Source organism: Sinohyriopsis cumingii, unplaced genomic scaffold (genome assembly GCF_028554795.1).
Source record: "Sinohyriopsis cumingii isolate HCF-2022 unplaced genomic scaffold, ASM2855479v2 utg000426l, whole genome shotgun sequence".
In the NCBI taxonomy this organism is placed as follows: domain Eukaryota; kingdom Metazoa; phylum Mollusca; class Bivalvia; order Unionida; family Unionidae; genus Sinohyriopsis; species Sinohyriopsis cumingii.
In genome coordinates, this window is record NW_028315897.1 from 2,367,473 (window position 1) to 2,394,688 (window position 27,216).

The following is a 27,216-nucleotide window of genomic DNA, read 5'->3' on the forward strand; positions in this document are numbered from 1 at the left end:
CTTGGTTCATTTGTATAATAATACTACTTGTCTAATTCATTATTTGGTTTAATTATAAACCTTTCAATGTAGTCCTGAGGAGTTTTGATGATTTTGTCCTTGACGGAGTCAGCGGTGGGGTCAATGACGGCGTTTTTTATTCGCTTGTCATAATAGCGTTTTAGTTCCCTGTATCGTTTGCCGCCACAATTGATACATAATTGTGATTTACCACGCACCCCAACGTGGCAAACCAAGCACGGGAGGGGGCCATTTGAACCATTACGAACGCTTTGTAAATGATACCCGCAGAATTCACCTCTACATGATTTATTGCACGGGGTTGTCGACCCAATCATCAACCATTTGCAGCAGCAGGGGGGCGAATCCGACATTTTGTCCAAACGTCATTTGGCTTAATTAGTACTTTCTGCACTCAGCGGATCCGGTGTCGTCAGCGCCTGGTAAAAAAAAAACGACGTCGTCGTCGTTGTCATCGTCGAGGGGCCAAATCGACAATTGTCCGGACGTCATTTGGTTTAATTAATACCTTCTGCGCACCGATCCCAGCGTCGTCAGCGTCCGGTAAGCACAGCGACGACCGCGTCGATGTCATCGCCCCCCTGCTGCTAAGTGGTTATTTACAATTTAACCGAATATTTGGTCAAGTCCGATACGATATCGTGTCCGAGGATCATGTAAATTTATCGTTACAAATCCATGTGGGGTCGACTGAGCATGACTAAAAAAGTTTCGAAAAACATTAAAGTCCATGTCACCGCCGCACCATGTCTGCCAAATATTTCGTAGCGTGTGTGTATCAACGCCGTTGAATACAGTAAGAATATTACAGTTGTCTCTGATTACTTTTGGAATCTGAGTGTATCGTTGAGTGACATATATCACGTCGGTGTTTTTATGCCTGCCTCTGGAAAATATCCTAGCTGGGTTTTTTTGATTGTCTAACATAACATCATCGTACACGACTAGATTGTTGACGTCGCCATCAATATCATCGATACCTGGTGCATCATTGATATCTGTAATAAACTCAATAACATTTTTTTTAGCGATCGCTGATGCATTCTCGTTGAAATCTTTCAACACCTCGTAGCATCGTTGATCATCTACGCTAGGGGCGATTAAATACAACTTATCCCACTTCATCCATCTCATTATTAAATTAAGTAACAATTGCGTCTTGCCGGATCCAGATGGTCCGATGATAATCATCCGGATCGAGTTTGGTAACGCTGCAACATGCTTAACTGGTTCTCTTGTTTTAGTCGCTGAAAAGTCAATTATATTCATGTCTCTATACATAAATTATGGATCTATACTGTGTGAAGTGTAGAGTGCGTACTGGCACAAATGATATGACAACCGTTACAACAAAAAATAACAGATCGGCGCTTACTGGCAAGTGTGTACAATGCGGTACAAAGAAATTTAGATTTATTTCTATTAAACCCGGGGATGTTTTAAAAAAAAGCGAGGAGGTGATATTGCAGCCAGGTTATCAAAACTCCCCGGAACCCCGTGGGCAAAGTATCCAGGAGAAAAGCACCTTCCAGGATATAACTACTGTGGCCCCGGAACGCGATTAGATATCAGACTCGATGATCAAAATCAACCCAAACCCGGCGAGTATCCAATAAACGCTATCGATAAGGCGTGTCATGCTCATGATGTTGCCTACCACAAAAGTAGCGATCTGCAACAGCGTCATATCGCGGACGTAAAATTAATTCACGCGTTAAATGCTATTCCTGATAAATCCGTCAAAGAAAAATTGGCCTCATGGTTGGTAAAATCGGCTATGAAAGGTAAATTAATGATTGGAAGCGGAGCTTCTCGCGCTGGTAATTGAAAACGCTAGCGTTTATAATAACAACATGGAATCCATCTATTATTCTCCGAGAGGATACTGGAAGGGGAAGGCCGCAATTGGTAAGCTTGCAAGCGCTGCAAAAGTAACGAGGGCCACTGCGGCTAATTGGTTATCCAAACAGGCTATATGGCAAATCTATCTACCACCGCCTAAACAAATCAACTTCTCGCGCTTTGATATCAGCGTACCTAATGAAGTTCATCAGGCTGATATACTATTTCTGCCTCATGACAACGGTTACAAATACGCGCTAACCGTAGTTGATGTTGCGAGTCGATACAAACAAGCGGAGCCGTTAAAAACAAAGTCAGCAACTGAAGTGGCCGATGCGTTTGCGCGGATTTATCGAAGAGGTCCTCTGCGCTGGCCAAATCTATTACAAGTTGATCCTGGTAGTGAATTTCGCGGCGCTGTTTTATCAACGCTGAAACATCATAACGTCGCGATACGACGAGGTCATACTGCGCTACATCGTGATCAGGCAATTGTTGAACGATTCAATCGGACTGTTGCTGAACGGTTATTTGGATATCAATACGCGAAGGAATTCATCCAAGAAAAACGATCTCGTGAATGGGTCAAAAGGTTGCCAGGCGTAATTGCCGCGTTAAATAACGAGATTACCCGAGCAATCAACATGAAGCCCAGCGACGCGATTAAAGAAAAGTATATACCCGGAAGATCAAAAATAGATAGCGTTTCCAAGCCGATTCTCGGCGATGTCACTGTTAGATATCTGTATGAACCAGGAGAGCTTGAAGGCGGTAAAAAAAGAGCTACTGATCCTATCTGGAGTGTTACCACACATAACATATCAACGATAACACGATCAACTGGTAGACCACCGATCTATAGACTGGATTCAACTGCTCCTCAGCGGGGGTTTACACGCGAGCAACTACAAGTGATACCTGACGATACTCAATTACCCCCGTGTGGTCTTAACTAGCGCCGTTGCGTCTATTGCACTCAAGACAGGTCAACCTCACATTGTTTTTGACATGACCGAGACTGTTATCGATCCTATCCACGGTAAATTGGCGAGCGTCTTTATCCGAATAACGCCAGCGCATTACACAATTACAACTCGCGCAGTGATTATTCTGTTGTTGTCGTAACGCAATTATTAATTCGACATCAATATCAAAACGCCGCTGTTTTTTTAATCCTGTTGGCGGTAACCCGAGAGTTTTCTATTAATGACGCTTGCATCGATGATGTCGTTGGTGACTCCGTCACTGACTCCGTCAACAACAATTCTTCGAAGCTGATTTATCCTCCGTACTCGGGACACTGCAAGATAGACTAGATTCGACCATTCGATGCGATTATCAACTATCCAAACAATTGTGTCCGTGATAGTTAGTCCCTGCGAGGAATGTATTGTCGTTGCGTATCCTAGCGTCCACGGGGATTTATCAGCACGTAGCGCGTCCTCGACGACGCTGATATCAACGAGCACAATATCATTCAGGACGAGAATTTGTTTTTTTGTCCGGCCTGGAATCTCAACTTCAATGTTCTGCCGCCGTGTATCCGCGGTTCTATAACATAACGGCACTGGACGCGTTGGAAACTTTTCCTTATGCAACGTAAACAACTTCCGCTGAAGTGTGTCCCTGACTATCTTTCTACTCGCTACAATTAAATCGTTTGGTCTCCATGTTTCCCAGAATTCATTTAACGGCGTTTCCGGAATCACCTCGCGGATTATTTCACACTGAATTCTATCCGGCTGTAATCTGATTAATTTTTTAACCCCGCGCAGTTGTTCATCAAGTGCCCGGTAATCAGTATCGGTTTCTTCATAATAGTCCACAAAACCCCTTAACCAGTCATGTGGACCCTCGCCGACAAATGGTGGTGGTTGGCCATGATCCCCACACATGATTACCGCTGTATTCGCGAGCAGTAACCAATCAAGAAACATTCGTAAAACATCTAACGAAACAGTACATATCTCATCCCAAATGATAACCCCAGGAATACATTTTTCACCCATTCGATCAGGAGTCCACTCGCCACCGCTGTATCGAAAAAAGCTGTGATAAGTAACGGCGTCAACATTTCGTTGTTTTATCTCTCGCGCTAGTCTATGGGTCGGTGTAAGCACGATTATACTTGCCCGCGTTCGAAATAATTCAATTGCCCGAGTCGTCTTTCCTGACCCGCCACAGCCGCTTAAATAAACCGTCTTGTGTCTACAAATTGGATCAGAACACGATGGTGCATTAGACCATTCTGACAATTTATCACCGCGTAGGTAATTGTTCTCAACGGTGACATCTGCTGACGGGGAATAATCGCGTCGTATTTCATTTTTAATTCTCCATGTACCCCAACTCTCGTCCGGACTAGTAAACTCGGCTACGTTTTCCTTATACGCTACGTCAACATAAAACGAATCAACGGCTACTCTAACCGCGGTGTCGGGGAATCTATTTATCATCGAGAATAAATTGATAGCGGCGTAACCCAGCATAGACGCCCTCAAATGCGGGTATGCCGGGCTGTCTCCGTCGCTGTAGGTAACAACTGTACCCAACCTTGTTCCATTGGACAAGAAAGCTGTTTCGCAGTTCACGTATCTATTTTTTGCCACTGCGTCCTTGATTACGAAATCATATTCTGCGTCATCTATAATCAGCCGTGAGCAATATCGTTTGTAATCGCAGTTTTTTCCACCTTGTGTGAACTTACCGATTATTCTTCTACCGAGATCTTTTGCCTCGCGGTTTCGTTGGTTGAATATCCTCCTGGACCATTCGATGATATATTCCTCGTCGGCATCGATGTGTTTTTTGGACTCGTCAATTATGCTATCTAGACGCTCCGGTTCTGGTAACCAGACTTCAGTCTGCGCTCGGTATGATATAATCGCGTCACTGACAATCAACGATACAAGCATGCTACAATCAGTCATGTACCGTAGCAGCGCTATTGGCAACCACTTCTTTTCACCATGTGTCTACCGATCCAAATATAGCAACAGCGATGAAGTCCTGCCGCGAACTCAAATGATACTATGCGAGCGAATCCGGTTAAATCAAAATCAGGCAGTGGTCCATTAATAGCAACACGAGTCATTTCATGTCTGGGGTGTCCAAATCGTTTGAAATACTCAGCGGCGGATCCATACCCGAGAAAACTCGCTGGATAACAGGCAACCATATCAACGGAAATCATAGCGTCGCGGTTGTATTCAGTGTTCCATAGTCCACCGTGATAGTATTCCAAACAACTGGATTGTACATCCGGTAGAAATTCCTTGCGTGTTGGACTCCACGCATTTTTCCTCGCTGCAACATGAGCCGCAACCGATGGAATCGTAAAACAATTTGTTAGCAGTTGTTCATCATGCTCTTCAAATTCTATGGCGGTTTTTTTCATCCTGTTGTGAAACGCTTCAGTGCGATATAATTCGCCGTTTGGTCTTACAAACTGATCAAAGGTATCAGCGCTGCGAAGTAACCACACTGATACAGGGTCGTTTTTACACAAATAAGCGATAGCATCAAATAGTTTCCTCTCCGCGAGAAACCCGTTCTCTTCCAGGAATTCCCCCGGGATATACTTTACCGTTCTATCCCGTGGAAACACTGTGATCGCGGGCGTCCACGCGTGTTCGTTATGATCAATAATTTTGATTGGGGATCCATTTGATTTGTACTTCGATTCGTATAATACTTCACCGGTTATCGTTGTAACGGTTATTGGAAATCTCAACGACGTTTCTAATCTCGCTATGTCGCTGATGGTTGCTCCACGCTCGCGCACTGTCTCCTCCCACCGGTTGATTTTGCTACGTCGTAAATCAGTCAACTTGTTTCCTCGACACGCATTTGTAAAATGCTCTGTTACTCGTTCTGCTACACAATTTATCCCCGTTGACTGTTTCATCGGCGCTAGTTTTCCGATATCAGGTTTCTTATTTAACGGGTATATTCTATAAACAACTGCTGTTTCAGGATACGCTCGTTCATAGTATGGTCTGTCAATTCCGGTTAACAACCCCGGCTTGGAGTCGCGGCTAACAATGACTGTTTTCTTTTCGCTGAGAACTGGTTCAAATTTATCACGTATGATCCAATTACCTGATTCCACCCGGACAATGAATTTTACTCTGTAGAAATACCTTTTACCGTCAAGTTGTGATATTATCGTTGCTGCGCGGTTGTCGTTCATGGTAGCATCAACAACGCCATCAATTCGAAATGTTGACCAACTATGAGATGCACCATCACGCTTGAATTCATCGATACAATCGCGTATTTTACTCAACAGGGTTCTATCGTTTATTAACGCTTTTGGTGCGTCCTTGAGGACTCTATCGAAATTGAACTTAATATTTTTCCGGGGCTTAATTGCTGCTAATCTCTCGAACTCATCCATATAATTAAAACAAGTATTTAAATGAAAGAATATAGTATAATGAATCACTGTAAATGGTTGATGATTGGGTCGACAACCCCGTGCAATAAATCATGTAGAGGTGCATTCTGCGGGTACCATTTACAAAGCGTTCGTAATGGTTCTCTTGGCCCCCTCCCGTGCTTGGTTTGCCACGTCGGTGTAAGAGGAAAATCGCAGTTGTGTATTAATTGTGGCGGAAAGCGATACAGGGAACTAAAACGCTATTATGACAAGCGAATTAAAAACGCCGTCATTGACCCCACCGCTGACTTCGTCATCAAAACCCCCCAAGACTACGTTGAAAGATTTATAATTAAACCAAATAATAAATTAGACAAATAGTATTATTATACAAATGGACCAAGAATTTCAGCCGCATCCTGTGCTCGTCAATTACGAGGCATCTCGCGACGGCATTGTTAGAAACCGCAAACTGAAGAAGCCGGTTGGTACCGTAAGTAATCAGGGGTATCTGATGTTTGGTGCCGGAAAGAAGAAGTACCATGTTCATAGGGCGGTATTTGAGGTATTCAACGGATTAATCGAAAATGGACTTGTGATTGATCATATTAATAATAATAAGACTGATAATTCTCTTATAAACTTGCAAGCTGTCTCGCAGAGTCAAAATACCAAAAAAGGCCAAACCGGTAAATACCCAAAGAAAGCAAAACCCGTAAAGTCATTTGATACAACAACTCACGAGGAAAAAATATTTCAGTCGATGAATGAAGCCAGTAGATACTTTGACATTTGTATCGCCTCAATACGAAAAGTAGCAGAACGAGTATATCAAACAGCAATCTCAAAAAAGACCGGGCATAGAATTCGATTTTCATATGTAGATACGAAGTCACCGGCGCCTATGGCGCTGACGAAGTCGCCATGACAATAAATTGTCCATTCCTGAAGAAAACGAATTATTAAACACCTTCGGAATTGATACACGGGGTTTCATTTTTTTTTATTTAAAAACAAGATGTTTTATAGGAATAATGAATATCGAAGACATCAATAATATATTAACCGAGATTTCAAAATTAAAAAATCAAGGAATTGAATTATCTGATGGTCTCGACAGTGAAAAAATATTATCCGATTATGAGATTATTAACGAACAATCGAAACGGGGGCGTTTTACCCTGGCCCGCGAGTATTTTTTTATAAAACGATTACAACATACGATCAATGAAAACTTGTACCACAATGACGCAAATGCATTCATTGGACTATTCACTGCCGTTGAAATAATACGAAAAAAACTCGGACGTGTTTATGAACGACGCCGGGAGATTTCTAGTAAGATCAAAAACATTAGAAGGATTATAGACGAAAACTCCGGCGAGAAATTAGAAATTGCTTCGCAATTGCAATAATGGTAGGCGAATCACTTACTACTCGGCTAGCCACAGAGCGGCTAGCAGCGCTTAAAAAGTTCATACCGTTACGAGACAGGGTCCGAGAGCAACTTCAAACGCGGCAGCAACTACAAACCGATTTTACTGTTGGAAGCGAACAACTCTTTGCCCCGGTAACTAAAGCGACCAAAGATGTTACGGCGGCAACTGTACCCGTCCTCGATGCGCTTGAAAAGATAGCGGCTCAGACCGAACAAACAAAAAGGTCTTTAGAAACACTAGCGGCTGCTGCAACACGGAGGCCACCACCACTCGCTATAACCGAACCACAAGAACCTTATGTTACAATGGCCGACGAGGAAGAACTAGGCGCCACCGCAAGAGAACCAGAAGAAGAAATACCGGAAGAAGAAATACCAGAAGAAGAAATACCGGAAGAAGAAAAAGAGAGGAATATACCCCGTAATGTACTTAAGAAGAGCACAAGGGATAAAATTAGAGACCTCGACAGCAAGGAGGGGAAAGAATTAATTGATTTTACTGTCTCCAATTTTGCTAAGAGCATACGAGATAAGGAGCATATCAATAGCGGTTACGAGAAAAATATAAAGTCGTTAAAGAATTGGACAAAAATAGTGTATTTAGCGAGTAAACATAAAGATGTATTACTACGTGGTGATGGTCCCGATTACGACGCATTCCACAAGGAAGTTGAAAAAAGGGTAAAAATAAAAAAAGGAAAAGGATACTCTGTTGGTAAAGAATCCTACGGCGTTACCTGTCCTAACAGTGTTCTCAGTGATATATCACGGCTAGAGGTACTAATCGGAGGAAAACGAGCCGGAAATAACTCTCCGGAAATAATCAATGAGGCCGCTGATATTTGCAAGCGGTTATTTACGGGCGGTATCATGGACGTTAGTGCGTATCGAACGCTCATAGACGAACTCGTGGATGATTAAAAAAATTATCGTTTTTGTTAATTCTGGCTGTTTTTGACCGTTTTTTGCCATTTTTTGACCGTTTTTTGCCATTTTTTGACCGTTTTTGGTTGGTTTTTGAGGGCAAAAACCCCAGGAAATCATTTAGAGAAAATCGATGTTTTTGCTGAAAAATCGAAAAAAAAAACGACTATAGGCAACAAAAAATGACCAAAAATGACTAAAAATCAAGAAAAAACCGGAAAAAAACCGGATTTTTATCGAGGGCAAAAACCCCAGGAAATTTTGATAAAATTTATTCCGGTTTTCCACACGGCGGTGGGAAGGGGGTGGGTGATCACAATCACTAATTGAAAAACCGGTGTTTTTATAATAAAGATGATCATACACTACAACCACGATAAACCAGTACTCGTCTACGTGGTAAACTCGCGATTGCCTGTTTACCGCGCGTACTATGGAGATGGTCTCGGTAGCACCATTGCGGGGTTATTTACAAGAATGGCCCCAAAAGTAGCGCCGTTAGCCAAACAATTAGGAATGAAGGCTATTGATGTTATTCGTGATAAGGGTATTAGTGCTATTGGAGATGTTGCCGGAAAGGCGCTTTCTGCAGCAAAGGACAAACTAATGTCGTTGGTGAGGAGAAAAAAACAGAAACCACCGGTGATGCCATCAACGACAGTGATGCCTGCGAATGTCAGTAAAGTAATAAATAACGCCGTGGAAGAAAAACTAGCGTCGTTGGTAAACAATAATCAAGATGACATCGCAAACATAATAGCGGGAAGTGATTTAAAACCACGACGATGATTTAGATGCATCAGCGTATTATTAAATAAAATGTTTAAACGAACAGCTGACCCGGCGTTTGATATGGACGCACCAGTGCACAAGGATGATTCTGTCCGTAATTATCAATTTTATTCCTATCATGCAGTACAACCCGACATACGATCGCGAATTGAACTTCAAGTCCATGATACCAGTAAATATTTTTTACCGTGTGAAGCGTTTATTGAAATCGAAGGAGAACTTGTAACAGAGGCCGATACTCCTGCTGTACCAGCACCGTATCCAGATGATACCAAAGTTGGCTTAGTCAATAACGGCGTAATGGCGCTATTTTAGAGCGCAAAATATCTCATTGATGGAAGAGAGATCGAGTCTATAGAACGCGATGTTGATGTTGCTACAACAATAATCGGGCTAGCAAGATATTCCGACGATTATACAAGATCAGCGGGTCCATCTATGATGTTTGCAAAGGATACTAAAAACACTGCTGGAAACTCGCAATTTGTGGTAAGGCGACCAAGAAATAATGCTAATAACGCTGATGCTGATGTTGAGAATATGATTATAAACAACGATCCTAATTTTAACATCGGAGCTGCAACACGCATATCAATGTTAACAGGGGCGCGTAGATCTTTCTCATGCGCGATTCCACTGCATCATATATTTGGATTTTGTAGGAACGTGCGAAAAGTTATCTACGGAGCAAAGCATACCGTGGTGCTTGTGCGAAAAGGTGATGATAGAAATGCAATTTGGAGAATTCCAGCGGATCTTGCGAATCCAAATAATGACTCTGGTAAAGTCGTTTTAACTAAAATATTATTGTGGATGCCAGTAATGACTCCATCCATTACCACAGAGGCACGATTGCTATCCTTTATGGAGCAGGGAGGAAAATCATTACTAAGTTGGCTAACAACAACAACAGATACTAAGCAATCAAATATCAATGGTATATTCACATGGAACCTGGCATCACAACAAGGCATTTCGGCTCCGCGTCATATATTTGTTGCGTTGCAGGATATGACGAGAGTTGATAATCAATTATTCAGCCATATGATATTTGATCGATTAGGCGTTACTGACGTCTCGCTGAGAATAAACGGCCAGCAGGAACCATCCGAGGATATACAACTTAATTACGGTCAAAACCATGTCGCACGTGTGTACCATCGATTGCTGTCGTATATGGGTCGTGATCAAAACGTCGACACTGGTTTGCAAATATCACAACTTGATTTTAAAAACCTGTATCCGATTTATTATTTTTCGCTGGAACATCTTGATTTAACAAGACAGTCCGTCGTTGATATACACTTCCGAGCTAATGTAACTCGCGGCGCTATTGCTAATTATAGAGCTATTGCTGTCATCCTCAGCGATAAATCAATGCTGCTAGAAGGTGCTGGCGGACGAATGAGAATCGTTGATGCGCCAGTGGAAAACATGTAATTGAAAGCACAAAACGCGTTTACAATAAAATGTCGTATAGTGTCGTCAGTGTAGAGTTGACTGATGGTCAAGTCAAGAAATTACGATCAAAGTCGGCTAAACAATGCGGAACCACAATAACTCTGAAGCCGTCACAGATGGCAGGTGGTAATCATAAGATATCGTTGACGGCGCGTCAAATAAAACATTTCAATAATGCGATGAAGAATAAAAAGGGTGTTCAAATAGATTTTTCAGCCGCAGCAATCAAAAACATGGAAAAGACCGGTGGGATATTTCCGCTGTTAGCTGCGATTCCAGCGTTGATTGCCGCGGCCGCACCAGCAGTGGCTAAGGCGGCGGCGTTAGGAGCCGTTGGTACCGCGGCGGGAATGGCACTGAAAAAGGCAACCGGGAAAGGCTACAAAAAAAACGATCCGTGGCCGGAAAGGGTCTAAGACTACCGGGAACCCCGTATTCATGGTACTCGGGAAAGGGTCTAAGACTACCGGGAACCGTTTATTGACTCAGGAGTCTATGACTCCCATGTCTAATTTTGATTTAATAGACGCCGCAGACGCGCTAGCGATAAAAAACTTCAGAGGTGTTTTTATGAGGGATCAATTACCGGCGGCACCAAGGAATATTGAAACCGGCATAATTAACCTCGATGGGTCCTCCGGAGCGGGAACTCATTGGGTTGCGTACGCGATTGATCCGCGTGCGATCGTCTATTTTGATTCATACGGGTTAGCCCCGCCAAACGAGTTCATGCGGTATATCCGGACGTGTTCAGCCCGGGTTTTTTATTCCACGCTGCCAACACAGCAGTTAAGCGACCCGCCGATATGCGGCCGTGAAGTATTGAACGTACTCGCGGAGATTTCATCATCGCGAAAACCACCTCATGTGGTTGTAAACGAATACACTAGTGGGATCGTAGAGGCCCGGCGGGTCAATTAGAAACGCTGTTTTTTTTTACAATAACGATGATTGATATTTGGGGACGACCTATTTCGGCGCTGAAAGGATCCACGGAAACGCCCGCCACCGATGACATAAAAAAACTAATCGAGGATGAAATCGCTGATACGTTGAATTTAACAAGTGTTGACCCAGGTGAAATAGTTGTATTTCAAGACCGCCAGGTTAAATTGAAATCCAGTAATGTGTCGCTGGATGACGTTTTAACACGACGGCGTGATGCCGCCGAGGACACTATCGCGCTGTATACCAGCGACGGACGACTCAAGCCGGGTGAACATCTGTCGACGATAACATTAGTCAAAGACGGTTTTATAAGGTTGAATAGATCGGTGACCGAACTTGACGCGCAGGTGAAAAAATCTGTCACCGATATACAACTCACTACCGCTAGTTTTTTCGGGACCCCGACGGTAACCGAACCGAATCTTGCAACAATAAAAAATACTATTTCGGAGTTTACAACGCTGTCGGGCCAATTTTACACGTTACGAAAAGATGTTAACAGGATCGATGACAACTTTGATAAATTCTTTGGTAAAAAAAATACCAAGCTGGATGAAATCACAACAACTATAAATGATATCACTGCGTATAGACAGGAAATAAAAACAATCAAAACTGATGTTGCAGCGAACAAAGGGAGTGTAGACGTGCATGAACGGGAAATAGAAATAATCGGCGCTAATGTTGCAACGATCATAAATAATGTAGACTCGCATACAGGGGAAATAGGAACGATCAAAACTGATATTGTAGCGAACAAAAGGAATATAGACGCGCATACACAGGACATAATGACAATCAGAGCTGATATTGAAGCGAACAAAAAGAGTGTAGACGTGTATAGAGGGGAAATAGGAACGATCAAAACTGATGTTGCAACGAGCAAAAGAAATATAGACGTGTATGGACAGGAAATAAAAACAATCAAAACTGATGTTGCAGCGAACAAAAGGAATATAGACGCGCATACAGGGGAAATAGAAACAATCGAACTTGATGTTGCAGCGAACAAAAGAAATATAGACGCGCATACAGGGGAAATAGAAACGATCAAAACTGATATTGTAGCGAATAAAAAAGGTATAGACGTGCATGAACAGAGAATAGGAACGATCAAAACTGATATTGTGGCGAACAAGAATAATATAGACGCGCATGAATGGAGAATAGAAACAGTCAAAACTGATGTTGCAGCGAACAAAAAAGATGTGGACGCGCATACACGGGAAATAGATACACTCATTACTAAGGTTGCAGCGAACAAAAAAGATGTGGACGCGCATACACGGGAAATAGATACACTCATTACTAAGGTTGCAGCGAACAAAAAAGATGTGGACGCGCATACACGGGAAATAGATACACTCATTACTAAGGTTGCAGCGAACAAAAAAAATGTGGACGCGCATATACAGGAAATAGATATACTCATTACTAGGGTTGCAGCGAACAAGAATAATATAGACGCGAATTTGCGGAGAATAGAAATAATCGGAACTGATGTTGAAGCGATTAAAGACGGACTACCGAGAGTAGCAGAGCAATTCGAAAAAATAAAAATCCCTCATGAGAACATCATCAACACAGTATACACAATTCGGCATGGATCATTCGATTGGACTCCTACACAGAATACAGTAAATACTACTGCAACTGTTAAGGGCATTTATCGATTGACACTGGTTTCAATGATGCAGTTTAATATATTATCGTCGAGTTCATCCGGGTTTAACAATACAATATCAACAATTATAGACAAGAACGCAACTGAACAGTTTACAATTTATGCCGTTGATGGAAATTTAGCCCGGGCAAACATCACATGGTATGTGGAATTTGTAGCGAATCTAAGTAATTAAAAACACTAGCTCTTTTAAAATAAAAATGACCACCAGAGTAATTGAATCAGAGGTATCACCGACGTCACATCAATATCGATTCGATACCGCAAAAGAATTCTCCGCGAACTTAAAAACGCTTTCCGAACAATACCGTGCAAAAATAAAAAAATACCGTCGTAAAATAACCGCCATCGACGCGGTCGTGTACTCGGTGTCGGGTATAGTAGCTGGCACCGGTGTTATTTTATCCACGGTGACCACGATAGCCCCGATCGCTGTTCCAATCGCTGTCTCCGCGATGACAACAGTTGCTGAAGTCGCCAACGCAATCACTAGAAAGATATCATCGTGTTTTCAGAAAAAACTCAACGAGTATACAGTAAAACATCAAATAGTATCCGACGCATACTCGAAATTATCCGGGTTGATCTCATTATCGATTGATAATGTGTTCGTATCCGATGTTGAATTCTCCACGATGGTCCAGTTGTATAGCTCCGCGATGTCAAAAATCGAGGATTTTTAACTGGAAGCCGGAACCACCTGGTTGCTGAAATTAGACACTAAAGACAACGAATAATAATAATGTCGCTGAACCCCGAAGGGTTTCAGTTGCTTCAACGGATCGCGGAGAACACCACTCCGGTACAAACAAATATGATATCGATAACGTCAACGAAACCCGAATTCAGTGTGAACTTCCCGTCGCCGGTTCCAGTGAAGGAAATAGCGCTGGCAAAATTGCGAGTATATCACAGTTGGCCTAATATCCGAGCGGACGCATTTAACGGACAACAACCTAATAACTCGCTGGTTTTTGCACAGACAAATAAACCCGATGGGACCCCAGACTGGAGGGAGGTTACAATACCAACTGGGTCATACCAAATAGAGTAAATCAATAAAGAATTTCAACGCAGGATAAAATCGATCACAGGAAAGGAATCAAAAATCGCTATTACGGTTCATGAACCGACTTTATCGTCGACGATTGAAATAAGCACACCGGGGTATATGGTTGATATTTATAACAGTTCAATAAGAACCATACTAGGATGGCCTAAGAATCCACCCGCGGACGCCCCCCCATCAACTATCCTCAGACACGATAACGGAGATGGTGGTAGGCATATTGCTCCATACAACGTAAATATTGCATCGGTGATAGCAATCAATCTGGTGTGTGATGTTATCGAAGGGAGTTACCAGGTGGATACCAAGCAATCAAATCAAGCTCAACAGGGATATATCCTTTATTCATTCTCACCAACAGCCCCCCCGGGATTTTTAATCGTTGAGAGTCCGATTAATCCGGTCTATATGCGATGCCATAATCGGCTTTTAACGAGAATTAATTTCAGACTTACCGATCAGTCAAATAACCTAATTGATCTGCAAGAGGAGGAGTTAGTGGTTACTCTGTTTGTAAGATCATAGCAGCAGGGGGAGCGATGACATCGACGCGGTCGTCGCTGTGCTTACCGGACGCTGACGACGCTGGGATCGGCGCGCAGAAGGTATTAATTAAACCAAATGACGTCCGGACAATTGTCGATTTGGCCCCTCGACGATGACAACGACGACGACGTCGTTTTTTTTTTACCAGGCGCTGACGACACCGGATCCGCTGAGTGCAGAAAGTACTAATTAAGCCAAATGACGTTTGGACAAAATGTCGGATTCGCCCCCCCTGCTGCTTTTGCAGTGATTCATTATACTATATTCTTTTATTTAAATACTTGTTTTAATTATATGGAGGAGGAGGTCAAGAAACTAGCAGTAATTAAGCCCTGGAAAAATATTAAGTTCAATCTCGATAGAGCCCTCAAGGACGCACCAAAAGCGTTAATAAACGATATAACCCTGTTGAATAAAATACGCGATTGTATCAATGAATTCAAGCGTGATGGTGCATCTCATAGTTGGTCAACATTTCGAATTGATGGTGTTGTTGATGCTACCATGAACGACAAACGCGCGGCAACGATAATATCACAACTTGACGGTAAAAAGTATTTCTTCAGAGTAAAATTCATTGTCCGGGTGGAATCAGGTAATTGGATCATACGTGATAAATTTGAACCGGTTCTCAGCGACAAGAAATCAGTCATTGTTAGCCGCGACTCCAAGCCAGGGCTGTTAACCGGAATTGACAGACCATACTATGAACGAGCGTATGCTGAAACAGCAGTTGTCTATGGAATATACCCGTTAAATAAGAAACCTGATATCGGAAAACTAGCGCCGATGAAACAGTCAACGGGGATAAATTGTGTAGCAGAACGAGTAATAGAGCATTTTACAAATGCGTGTCGAGGAAATAAACTGACTGATTTATGAAGTAGCAAAATAAACCAATGGGAGGAGACAGTGCGCGAGCGAGGAGCAACCATCAGCGACATAGCAAGATTAGAAACGTCGTTGAGATTTCCAATAACCGTTACAACGATAACCGGTGAAGTGTTATACGAATCAAAGTATAGATCAAAGGGAGCCCCAATCAAAATTATTGATCATAACGAACACGCGTGGACGTCCGCGGTCACAATATTTCCACGGGATAGAACAGTAAAGTATATCCCGGGGGAATTCCTGGGAGAGGATGGTTTTCTCGCGGAGAGGAAACTATTTGATGCTATTGCCTGCTTGTGTAAAAACGACCCTGTATCAGTGTGGTTACTTCGCAGCGCTGAAAACGATGTGGATACCTTTGATCAGTTTGTAAGACCAAACGGTGAATTATATCGCACTGAAGCGTTTCACAACAAGATGAAAAAAACCGCCATGGAATTTGAAGAGCATGATGAACAACTGCTAACAAATTGTTTTACGATTCCATCGGTTGCGGCTCATGTTGCAGCAAGGAAAAATGCGTGGAGACCAACGCGCAAGGAATTTCTACCGGATGTACAATCCAGTTGTTTGGAATACTATCACGGTGGACTATGGAACACTGAATACAACCGCGACGCTATGATTTCCGTTGATATGGTTGCCTGTTATCCAGCGAGTTTTCTTGGGTATGGATCCGCCGCTGAGTACTTTAAACGATTTGGACACCCCAGACATGAAATGACTCGTGTTGCTATTAATGGACCACTGCCTGATTTTGATTTAACCGGATTCGCTCGCATAGTATCATTTGAATTTGCGGCAGGACTTCATCGCTGTTGTTATATTTGGATCGGTAGACACATGGCTGAAAAGAGATCCCTTCCAATAGCGCTGCTACGGTTTATGATTGATTGCAGCATGCTTGTATCGTTGATTGTCAGTGACGCGATTATATCATACCGGGCGCAGACTGAAGTCTGGTTACCAGAACCAGAGCGTCTAGATAGCATAATTGACGAATCCAGAAAACACATTGATGCCGACGAGGAATATATCATCGAATGGTCCAAAAAGATATTCAACCAACGAAACCGCGAGGCAAAAGATCTCGGTAGAAGAATAATCGGTAAGTTCACACAAGGTGGAAAAAACTGCGACTACAAACGATATTGCTCACGGCTGATTATAGATGACGCAGAATATGATTTCATAATCAAGGACGCAGTGGCAAAAAATAGATACGTGAACTGCAAAACAGCTTTCTTGTCCAATGGAACAAAGTTGGGTACAGTTGTTACCTACAGCGATGGAGACAGCCCGGCATATCCACATTTGAGGGCGTCTATGCTGGGTTACGCCGCTATCAATTTATTCTCGATGATAAATAGATTTCCCGACACCGCGGTTAGAGTTGCGATTGATTCATTTTACATAGACGTAAAGTATAAGGGAAACATAGCCGAGTTTACTAGTCAGGACGAGAGTTGGGGTATATGGAGAATTAAAAATGAAATACGACGCGATTATTCCCCGTCAGCAGATGTCACCGTTGAAAATAATTACTTACGCGGTGATAATCTATCAGAATGGTCTAATGCACCACCGTGTTCTGATCCAATTTGTAGATATAAAACAGTTTATTTAAGCGGCTGTGGCGGGTCAGGAAAAACGACTCGGGCAATTGAATTATTTCGAACGCGGGCAAGTATAATCGTGCTTACACCGACCCATAGACTAGCGCGAGAGATAAAACAACGAAATGTTGACGCCGTTACTTATCACAGCTTTTTTCGATACAGCAGCGGTGAGTGGACTCCTGATCGAATGGGGGAAAAATTTATTCCTGAGGTTATCATCTGGGATGAGATATGTACTGTTTCGTTAGATGTTTTACAAATGTTTCTTGAGTGGTTGCTGCGCGCGAATACAGCGGTGATAATGTTCGGAATCATGGCCAACCACCACCATTTGTCGGCGAGGTTCCACATGATTGGTTAAAGGGTTTTGTGGACTATTATGAAGAAACCGATACTGATTACCGAGCACTTGATGAACAACTGCGCGAGGTTAAAAAATTAATCAGATTACAGCCGGATAGAGTTCAATGTGAAATAATCCGCGAGGTGATTCCGGAAACGCCGTTAAATGAATTCTGGGAAACATGGAGACCAAACGATTTGATTGTAGTGAGTAGAAAGATAGTCAGAGACACACTTCAGCGGAAGTTGTTTGCGTTGCATAAGGAAAAGTTTCCAACGCGCCCAGTGCCGTTATGTTATAGACCCGCGGACACACGGCGGCAGAACATTGAAGTTGAAATCCCGGGCCCGACAGCGTCAGGGACAAAAAAAACAAATTATTGTGCTGAATGATATTGTGCTCGTTGATATCAGCGTCGTCGAGGACGCGCTACGTGCTGATAAATCCCCGTGGACGCTAGGATACGCAACGACAATACATTCCTCGCAGGGATTGACTATCACGGATACAATTGTTTGGATGGTTGATAATCGCATCGAATGGTCAAATCTAGTCTATCTTGCAGTGTCCCGAGTACGGAGGATAAATCAGCTTCGAAGAATTGTTATTGACGAAGCCAGTAACAACGATAACATTATTGATGCTAGCGTCATTGATAGAAAACTCTCGGGTTACCGCCAACAGGATAAAAAAAAAACAGCGGCGTTTTGATATTGATGCCGAATTAATAACTGCGTTACGACAACAACAGAATAATCACTGCGCGAGTTGCAATTGTGTAATGCGCTGGCGTTATTCGGATAAAGACGCTCGCCAATTTACCGTGGACAGGATCGATAACAGTCTCGGTCATGTCAAAAACAATGTGAGGTTGACCTGTCTTGAGTGCAATAGACGCAACAGCGCTAGTTAAGACCACGCGGGGGCAATTGAGTATCGTCAGGTATCACTTGTAGTTGCTCGCGAGTAAATCCGCGCTGTGGGGCAGTTGAATCCAGTCTATAGATCGGTGGTCTACCAGTTGATCGTGTTATCGTTGATATGTTATGTGTGGTAACACTCCAAATAGGATCAGTAGCTCTTTTTTTACCGCCTTCAAGCTCTCCTGGTTCATACAGATATCTAACAGTGACATCGCCGAGAATCGGCTTGGAAACGCTATCTATTTTTGATCTTCCGGGTATATACTTTTTTTAATCGCGTCGCTGGGCTTCATGTTGATTGCTCGGGTAATCTCGTTATTTAACGCTGCAATTACGCCTGGTAACCTTTTGACCCATTCACGAGATCGTTTTTCTTGGATGAATTCTTTCGCGTATTGATACCCAAATAACCGTTCAGCAAGAGTCCGATTGAATCGTTCAACAATTGCCTGATCACGATGTAGCGCAGTATGACCTCGTCGTATCGCGACGCTATGATGTTTCAGCGTTGATAAAACAGCGCCGCGAAATTCATTGCCAGGATCAACTTGTAATAGATTTGGCCAGCGCAGAGGACCCCTTCGGTAAAATCCGCTCAAACGCATCGGCTACTTCAGTTGCTGACTTTGTTTTTAACGGCTCAGCTTGTTTGTTTCGACTCGCAACATCAACTACGGTTAGCGCGTATTTGTAACCGTTGTCATGCGGCAGAAATAGTATATCAGCCTGATGAACTTCATTAGGTACGGTAACATCAAAGCGCGAGAAGTTGATTTGTTTAGGTGGCGGTAGATAGATTTGCCATATAGCCTGTTTGGATAACCAATTAGCCGCAGTGGCCTTTGTTACTTTTGCAGCCCTTGCGAGTTTACCAATTGCGGCCTTCCCCTTCCAGTATCCTCTCGGAGAATAATAGATGGATTCCATGTTGTTATTATAAACGCTAGCGTTTTCAATTACCAGCGCGAGAAGCTCCGCTTCCAATCAGTAATTTACCTTTCATAGCCGATTTTACCAACCATGAAGCCAACTTTTCTTTGAGGGATTTATCAGGAATGGTATTTAACGCGTGAATTAATTTTACATCCGCGATATGACGCTGTTGCAGATCGCTACTTTTGTAGTAAGCAACATCATGAGCATGACACGCCTTATCGATAGCGTTTATTGGATACTCACCGGGTTTGGGCTGATTTTGATCATCGAGTCTGATATCTAATCGTGTTCCGGGGCCACAGTAGCTATATCATGGGAGGTGCTTTTCTCCTGGATACTTTGCCCACGGTGTTCCGGGGAGTTTTGATAACTTGGCTGCAATATCACCTCCTCGCTTTTTTTTAAAACATCCCCGGGTTTAATAGAAATAAATCTAAATTTCTTTGTACCGCATTGTACACACTTACCAGTAAGTGCCGATCTGTTATTTCTTGTTGTAACGGTTGTCATATCATTTGTGCCAGTACGCACTCTACATTTCACACAATATAAATCCATAATTTATGTATAGAGATATGAATATAATTGATTTTTCGGCGACTAAAACGAGAGAACCAGTTAAGCATGTTGCAGCGTTACCAAACTCGATCCGGATGATTATCATCGGACCATCTGGATCCGGCAAGACGCAATTGTTACTCAATTTAATAATGAGATGGATGAAGTGGGATAAGTTGTATTTAATCGCCCCTAGCGTGGATGATCAACGATGCTACGAGGTGTTGAAAGATTTTAACGAGAATGCATCAGCGATCGCTGAAAAAAATGTTATTGAGTTTATTACAGATATCAATGATGCACCAGGTATTGATGATATTGATGGCGACGTTAACAATCTAGTCGTGTACGATGATGTTATGTTAGACAATCAAAAAAACCCAGCTAGGATATTTTCCAGAGGCAGGCATAAAAACACCGACGTGATATATGTCACTCAACGATACACTCAGATTCCAAAAGTAATCAGAGACAACTGTAATATTCTTGCTGTATTCAACGGCGTTGATAAGAAATATTTGGCAGACATGGTGCGGCGGTGACATGGACTTTAATGGTTTTCGAAACTTTTTTAGTCATGCTCAGTCGAACTCACATGGATTTGTAACGATAAATTTACATGATCCTCGGACACGATATCGTATCGGACTTGACCAAATATTCGGTTAGTTGTAAATAATTTTCATTGTAAATAACTTCTTAGCAGCGGGGGGGGGGGTAATGACATCGACGCGGTCGTCGCGCTTTTTTACCGGACGCTGACGACGCTGGGATCGGCGCGCAGAAAGTATTAATTAAACCAAATGACGATTGGACGACCCCCCCCCCCCCCGACGACGACGTCGTTTTTTTTTACCGGGCGCTGACGACACCGGATCCGCTGAGTGCAGAAAGTATTAATTAAACCAAATGACGATTGGACAAAATGTCCGATTCGCCCCCCCCCCCCCGCTGCTATATTAGTTCATACCTAACAACTGTACCTCATCCCACTGCTGAACAACACCAACTTTTTCTGTATTCAGTGCTTGATAAGTATGCCCCTACAACATCAACTCATCTCTCAGTGATGATATGCGATCCGTGGTACATCAGAAGCATAACCGACAAAACGCATGCCACCGGAAGAGAATGCAGTAAGGCCAAGAGACAGGTCTGATCGTACATATCAGGTTTGTACAGCTTACAAAAGGAAACTTACAAATATAGTTCATGCAGCACAATTCACCTCTTCACTACATAACTCACTAAGAGTATCAAACAGATATTCTGCATCATAGTCACATTATTGCTGAGGAAGAAATCTACACCACTTCCAACCAATGCCTCCCCAGACAGACTACAAGATCGGTTTTCTAATTTCTTCCTTGACAAAATGAAAACTTGACAGCTATAATACAGACTTCCAGCAACTCTCAGTGGCAAAAGTTATTCTGAATATATGGATTTTCTACAACTATTCATCATATGCTCTCAAGTCATTTGAGCGTGATTCAATTCCTACACCACTGCTATTTTATGAGCATTATGATGTTATACTGCCTGTTCTGTCAGATATCTTAAATACCACTACGTCTCTTTCAACAGGTGTTTTTCCATCACTTTCTAAACTGCTATTGCAGAGCCCCATACAAAAAAGTAAACCCTTGCCCATAATGATTTGATAAATTCTTGTCCTGTCTCTAACCTTGCAGTCATTTCAAAATCTTAGAAAAGGTTATTTTATCTCAAATATCCTATCACTTAAATTTGCATAACCTCTACAGTAATTTCCAGTTGGTTTATCATCATCCATATCAGTGCACTGAAACTTCCTCCTAAGAGTTGCTAATGACCATCTCACTGCTTTGGATGATGATAAAATCTCAGCAGTTAGACCACTTGACTTATCCACAAGACTTTGACACAATTGACCGTGATATCAGACTTCATTGTCTGCAGCATGTTGTATGCATCCACAGTACTGCTTTATCATGGTGTAAATTGTACCCAACTGAAATAAAAATTGTTTCCGTACATGATAAACATTCCCCAGTCCAGATAAATTTTGTAACGTCCAACAGGGTTCTGTTCTAGGGCCTATCCTTTATTCTTTACACCTGGCCAATATCACATGTCATAAATTGTCATTATGTGTAGTACCATCTGCATACTAAAAACACTCATCTGTACAATTCTAGGCGTCCAAATAAATTGACTCCACAATCTAAAGCATAGAGAAGTTCATATCTGATGTTATGGTTGAGGTGCAATAAGCTGCAAGTGAGCAATGATAAAACTGAAGCTATGCTTGTTGCCTCACACATCATTTCTAAAGCCCAACATTTACCAGAATATGTTAATGTCAGTGCCACACCATTAAATTTAGACAGTCACTTTGAAATTTAGGTGGTACTTTTGATAACTCTCACTCACTACAGTAGCATGTATTAAACACTTCTAAAGCATCATACTTGGAATATAGACTCATCAGCATTTGTTGCAGTCGTCTCACAGTTGATGCCACATAAACACTTGTGTGTTCATTTGTATTCCCTAGATTTGGTTATTGTAACACCCTTCTTTCTGATCTACCAATATGTCTTCTGTAGAAATTTCACAAGGTCCAAAACACTGCAGCTAGGAACATTCCTACAGCACCAAGAATAGACCATACCGTCCAGCTTCTTAATGAATGCCACTGGCTACGTGTTTGCAGTAGAATCAGACACAACATCTTTCGGTTACATTTCATTGACTTCCCTATGGTATGAAATACTTTTCTGACCACACACACGTGCAGGCTCAAGCTCTTGAGACACAGTTTATCCACCAGCCACAGCAAAAATAATTTTGATGTTCATCCATTGTCATTTTTTTATATTGAAACAGTGTATTGTAAACTCATTGTGTGTGCTTAGGTTATTTTTATGAACTCATTTATTTGTTTCATGTGTATATGTTATGTAATAATGTGTTTGTTTTTATTGTCGTTGAGAAACATTGTCATGTGTTTTTTGTCATCTGTATGCAAACTATATTATTTTCTTATCCACTTATGTATTAACCTGATGTTATGAAGTGCTTATTGCTTCTTAAAAAATTAAGTGTCCTATTAAGTCATCGTCATTATTATTATAATTATCATGGATGTCACCTGTGTACAAAAGCCAATTTTGCCTTTCCCCAAGGGTGGCTGCTATTGATAAGTTTGACTGTGGATTTATTTATAGGCACCACATGCTTTGAAGTAATTCGACATTATATAGCAACTGACATTTCCATATGTTCTTCTTTGTTGGATGTATCTGTTGTTCATGTTTTCAATAATATTTCAGGTGTTCATTGTATATTCATTTTGGTATAATCTTGTGTTATATGCAACATTATTGTGCCTTGAAGCACCGCTGTGAGAATGCCTATAGCAAACAGAACTAAAACAAAAACTGATTGAAAGACTTATTCTTAGGTTTTAATTGACACCATGTCAGAAAATTTCTTGTTAAACCTGGTTGACAAATTTGCTGGATCTAATTATAAGGATAAATGTTTGCATTTTTAAGTTAACAGATGTCTCTTTCAGATTGTAACAGTAAAGACACATGGTATATGGGCAACCAGACTGCTACATGAGTACAAGGAGAAGTTTGGTGTCAAGGCACCTGCTGGTCTGATGGACCTAGTCAGGAATTCCTTTAAGGATATATGTACGGTGAAGCAGTAAGTTGATCTATTCAGACAGTTAAAATCGCATCTTCCAATGTGTACAGAATTAGCCTATGTCTGATAATGGGCTGAGTCCTTCGTACAAACCATGGACTATATTATTTTTATTCTTTCCACAAATGCTGTGAATATTCCTATTATTTGCATATATACATGGGGTGGGGGTAAAAATATTGCCATTCAGTGAAACTGTCCAAACATATTTTACACATAACACTTTGTATGCAATGATATCAAGTGAATAACAACAATAGTAGTTACGTCTCCGGTGACCTAGTGGTTAGAGCGTCCGCCTCGGATGCGGGAGGTCGTGGGTTCGATCCCAGGCCGAACCATACCAGAGACTTAAAAAATGATACAATCAACTGCCTCGCTTGGCGTTCAGCATTAAGAGGTTAGTGTTAAGACTGGTCGGCCTGGTGTCAGGATAATGTGACTGAGTGGGACATCATGCTACATGTCTGCGGCATGATGCCCCAGTGCTAGACATCACTATAAACTGCCACATTGTAGACATCGTAGCGATATGACTGAAAAATTGTTAAAGCAATGTTAAAAATCAAAATCACATCACATCACAACACAATAGCAGTTGTTGGACTTGTCCATCTGGGGAAAGATTAATATATTTTCTCAATCCTGTTTATGTATGACAATGTTTTAGTATAGAAGACTAGTGGAGGATAACACTGTCCATCTCATATGTGACTATTATCCTGACTTGTGGACATTTATGACCTTCTGTCATCCTGATTTGTTGATATTTATGACCTTCTGTTTTCATGACTTGGGATATGTATGACCTTCTGTTATCTTGACTTGGGTGACATTTATGCTCTTCTGTTATTTAGACTTTTTTTACATTTATGACCTTTTCTCTTCCTGCCGTGTGGACATATATGATCTTCTGTTATCATCACCTGTAGACATTTATGACATTCTGTTATCCTGACATGGGGACATTTATGTTCTTCTGTTATCGTGACTTGGGGACATTATGACATGTTATCCTACTTTTGGAGATTTATGACCTTCTGAACATAAAGCACACAAAATAGCAAGCACTTCCCAGTTACGATAATCAATTATACATTCTATTGCAGTAATCCAGATAATCATAACTGCAAAATAATTATTTACATATTAAGATGATAAGTAGTTGACATTGTGTTCAACTGGACATATTTTTAATTCATAATCTCATTATTATTCCTGAAGGGTAAATCAATTTTGGGTGAAAGTCAATTTTAGGACCATTCCATGAATTATTTGTCTGTCTCAGTTAATTTTATGGAGAAGAATGAACTTCGTTGTTTTACCTGACAGTTTCTCATTTGTACGATTGTGCAAACTGCCTGCACTACGCAGTTTAGGTGCTGTGTATTGCCATTAGCACTGACATTTCAATGACCCTTGAATGTTAAAATGTGTTTCAATGTCATTTATTTTTCACACGATTTTCTCATTGTAAACCTATCTTTATCCACTATGTGGTAAGGTACGAAATTTTCACTAGATGTTATTTTGCTTGATGATTATCTATTAAATCATCTGATGGTTATCTATTGAATCATTTGATGGTTATATATTGAATCATCTAATGGTTATCTATTAAATTATATGGCTATCTATTGAATCATTTGATGGTTAGCTATTGAATCATTTGATGGTTATATATTGAATCATCTAACGGTTATCTATTAAATCATATGGCTATCTATTGAATCATTTGATGGTTATCTATTGAATCATCAGATGGTTTTCTGAAGTCAACAGTTGACTGTTTATACAATCAACAAATGGTTCTTTATTGAATCATCTGATGGTTGTCTATTGATTTTTAGACCAGGTGAAATATTTCTTAGTTTATGTTCAGACTTGAATTTTATAGCTTTTGGTGGCATACGATAACTATCCATGGCATCCAGAATATGTATGTGATATAGAAAATTACAAGAATGTTTGAAAATGTTGGGTCCAGAAAATGTAAGGCCGGGATATTTACCTTTTGTAATGGTAGTACAAAACCATGAAGGGGATAGCTATATCATATGTAGACTGCATAATTAGTAAACACAGCAGGCCCTTTTAATATTCATACACAGGTTCCATACAAATTGTAAAGTCTGTCATAATTGTGTTGTATTCTCTTCCAGTGTTAAACATTCAGAACGAGAAGTCATGTATCCTGTGTCGGAAGATCACAACAAATGCAAGGTATATAATGCATTCTGCAGGTATCTGCTAAAGGTTAAGATATTGAAGGGATTGCAAAGTAATTCTGATTTATAGATTGATGACATTTGTGGATTTGACTGTTCATTCATCTGTCGGCTTGGCATCAGCACCATGTTTAGAGTTTGCTTTTATGCCATCAGTCTCAGATGTTATTGTTCATATTCATGTGAAGGTTTGCACTTGTGTCATTATCACAAGCATTATTGCTACTGGTCATATTAGAGTTGGCATTTATGTCATCATCTCAGATATTATTGTTCATAGCCATTTTAGAGTTTATATTTATGTCATTATCTCAGACACTATTGCTCCTAGAATCACGGAAGTTGGTAATTCGGTGTGTCATGCGGAGAACTACATTTTTCAGTGCAAATTAGGCCGTTTTTTGCATGTATTGTACAGTATGCAGTTATGTCATGAGGGCTACTGCAGCCATCACTGAAAACAATGTTATTGTGATATACATATATTATGTTTAAATCTTTTGCTAAAGTTATACTTGTGCGAATTTTGATTAAGATTTTATTTTATGTTGACGTGTTTAAATGTAATCAATTTTGTGTCCAGTTTTGGCGTGGAGAGACTCGGAGGTTTCAGTCCTATATCCTTTCTATGTTACCAGATATATTTTGTGTTGCTCAGACTAGTGACAAACTGTATGGTTATGTTCTTGGATTGTATTGCTTGCAGAGTTGTGCTTGAGTTTGTGGAATCATGTAAGCAAACACAACAACATCCACAAAAAAATCAGCTTGATCTGTTTAATGACTATGAACTGTTGTTAAATGTTTACATTTATGTCAATGCATTGGATATTGTTTGCTGTAGTGTTCTGGGTTTGGAAGCACCTTGGTGATTACAATTCCATTTCACCAGAACTAGTCACAGGTTGGG

General features: G+C 41.3%; 1 protein-coding gene across 1 annotated transcript in view; it reads left to right on the plus strand.

Annotated features, from left to right (window-relative positions):
- The window catches only part of LOC149774073 (tudor domain-containing protein 1-like), a 99,183-nt gene that overhangs the window by 47,799 nt on the left and 24,168 nt on the right, over positions 1 to 27,216 (plus strand). Inside the window, exons 6-7 of the mRNA XM_089945772.1 lie at positions 23,942 to 24,078; positions 26,241 to 26,301. Of these exons, the coding sequence (XP_089801898.1) occupies positions 23,942 to 24,078; positions 26,241 to 26,301 (198 nt within the window). The remainder of the gene's footprint in view (positions 1 to 23,941; positions 24,079 to 26,240; positions 26,302 to 27,216) is intronic.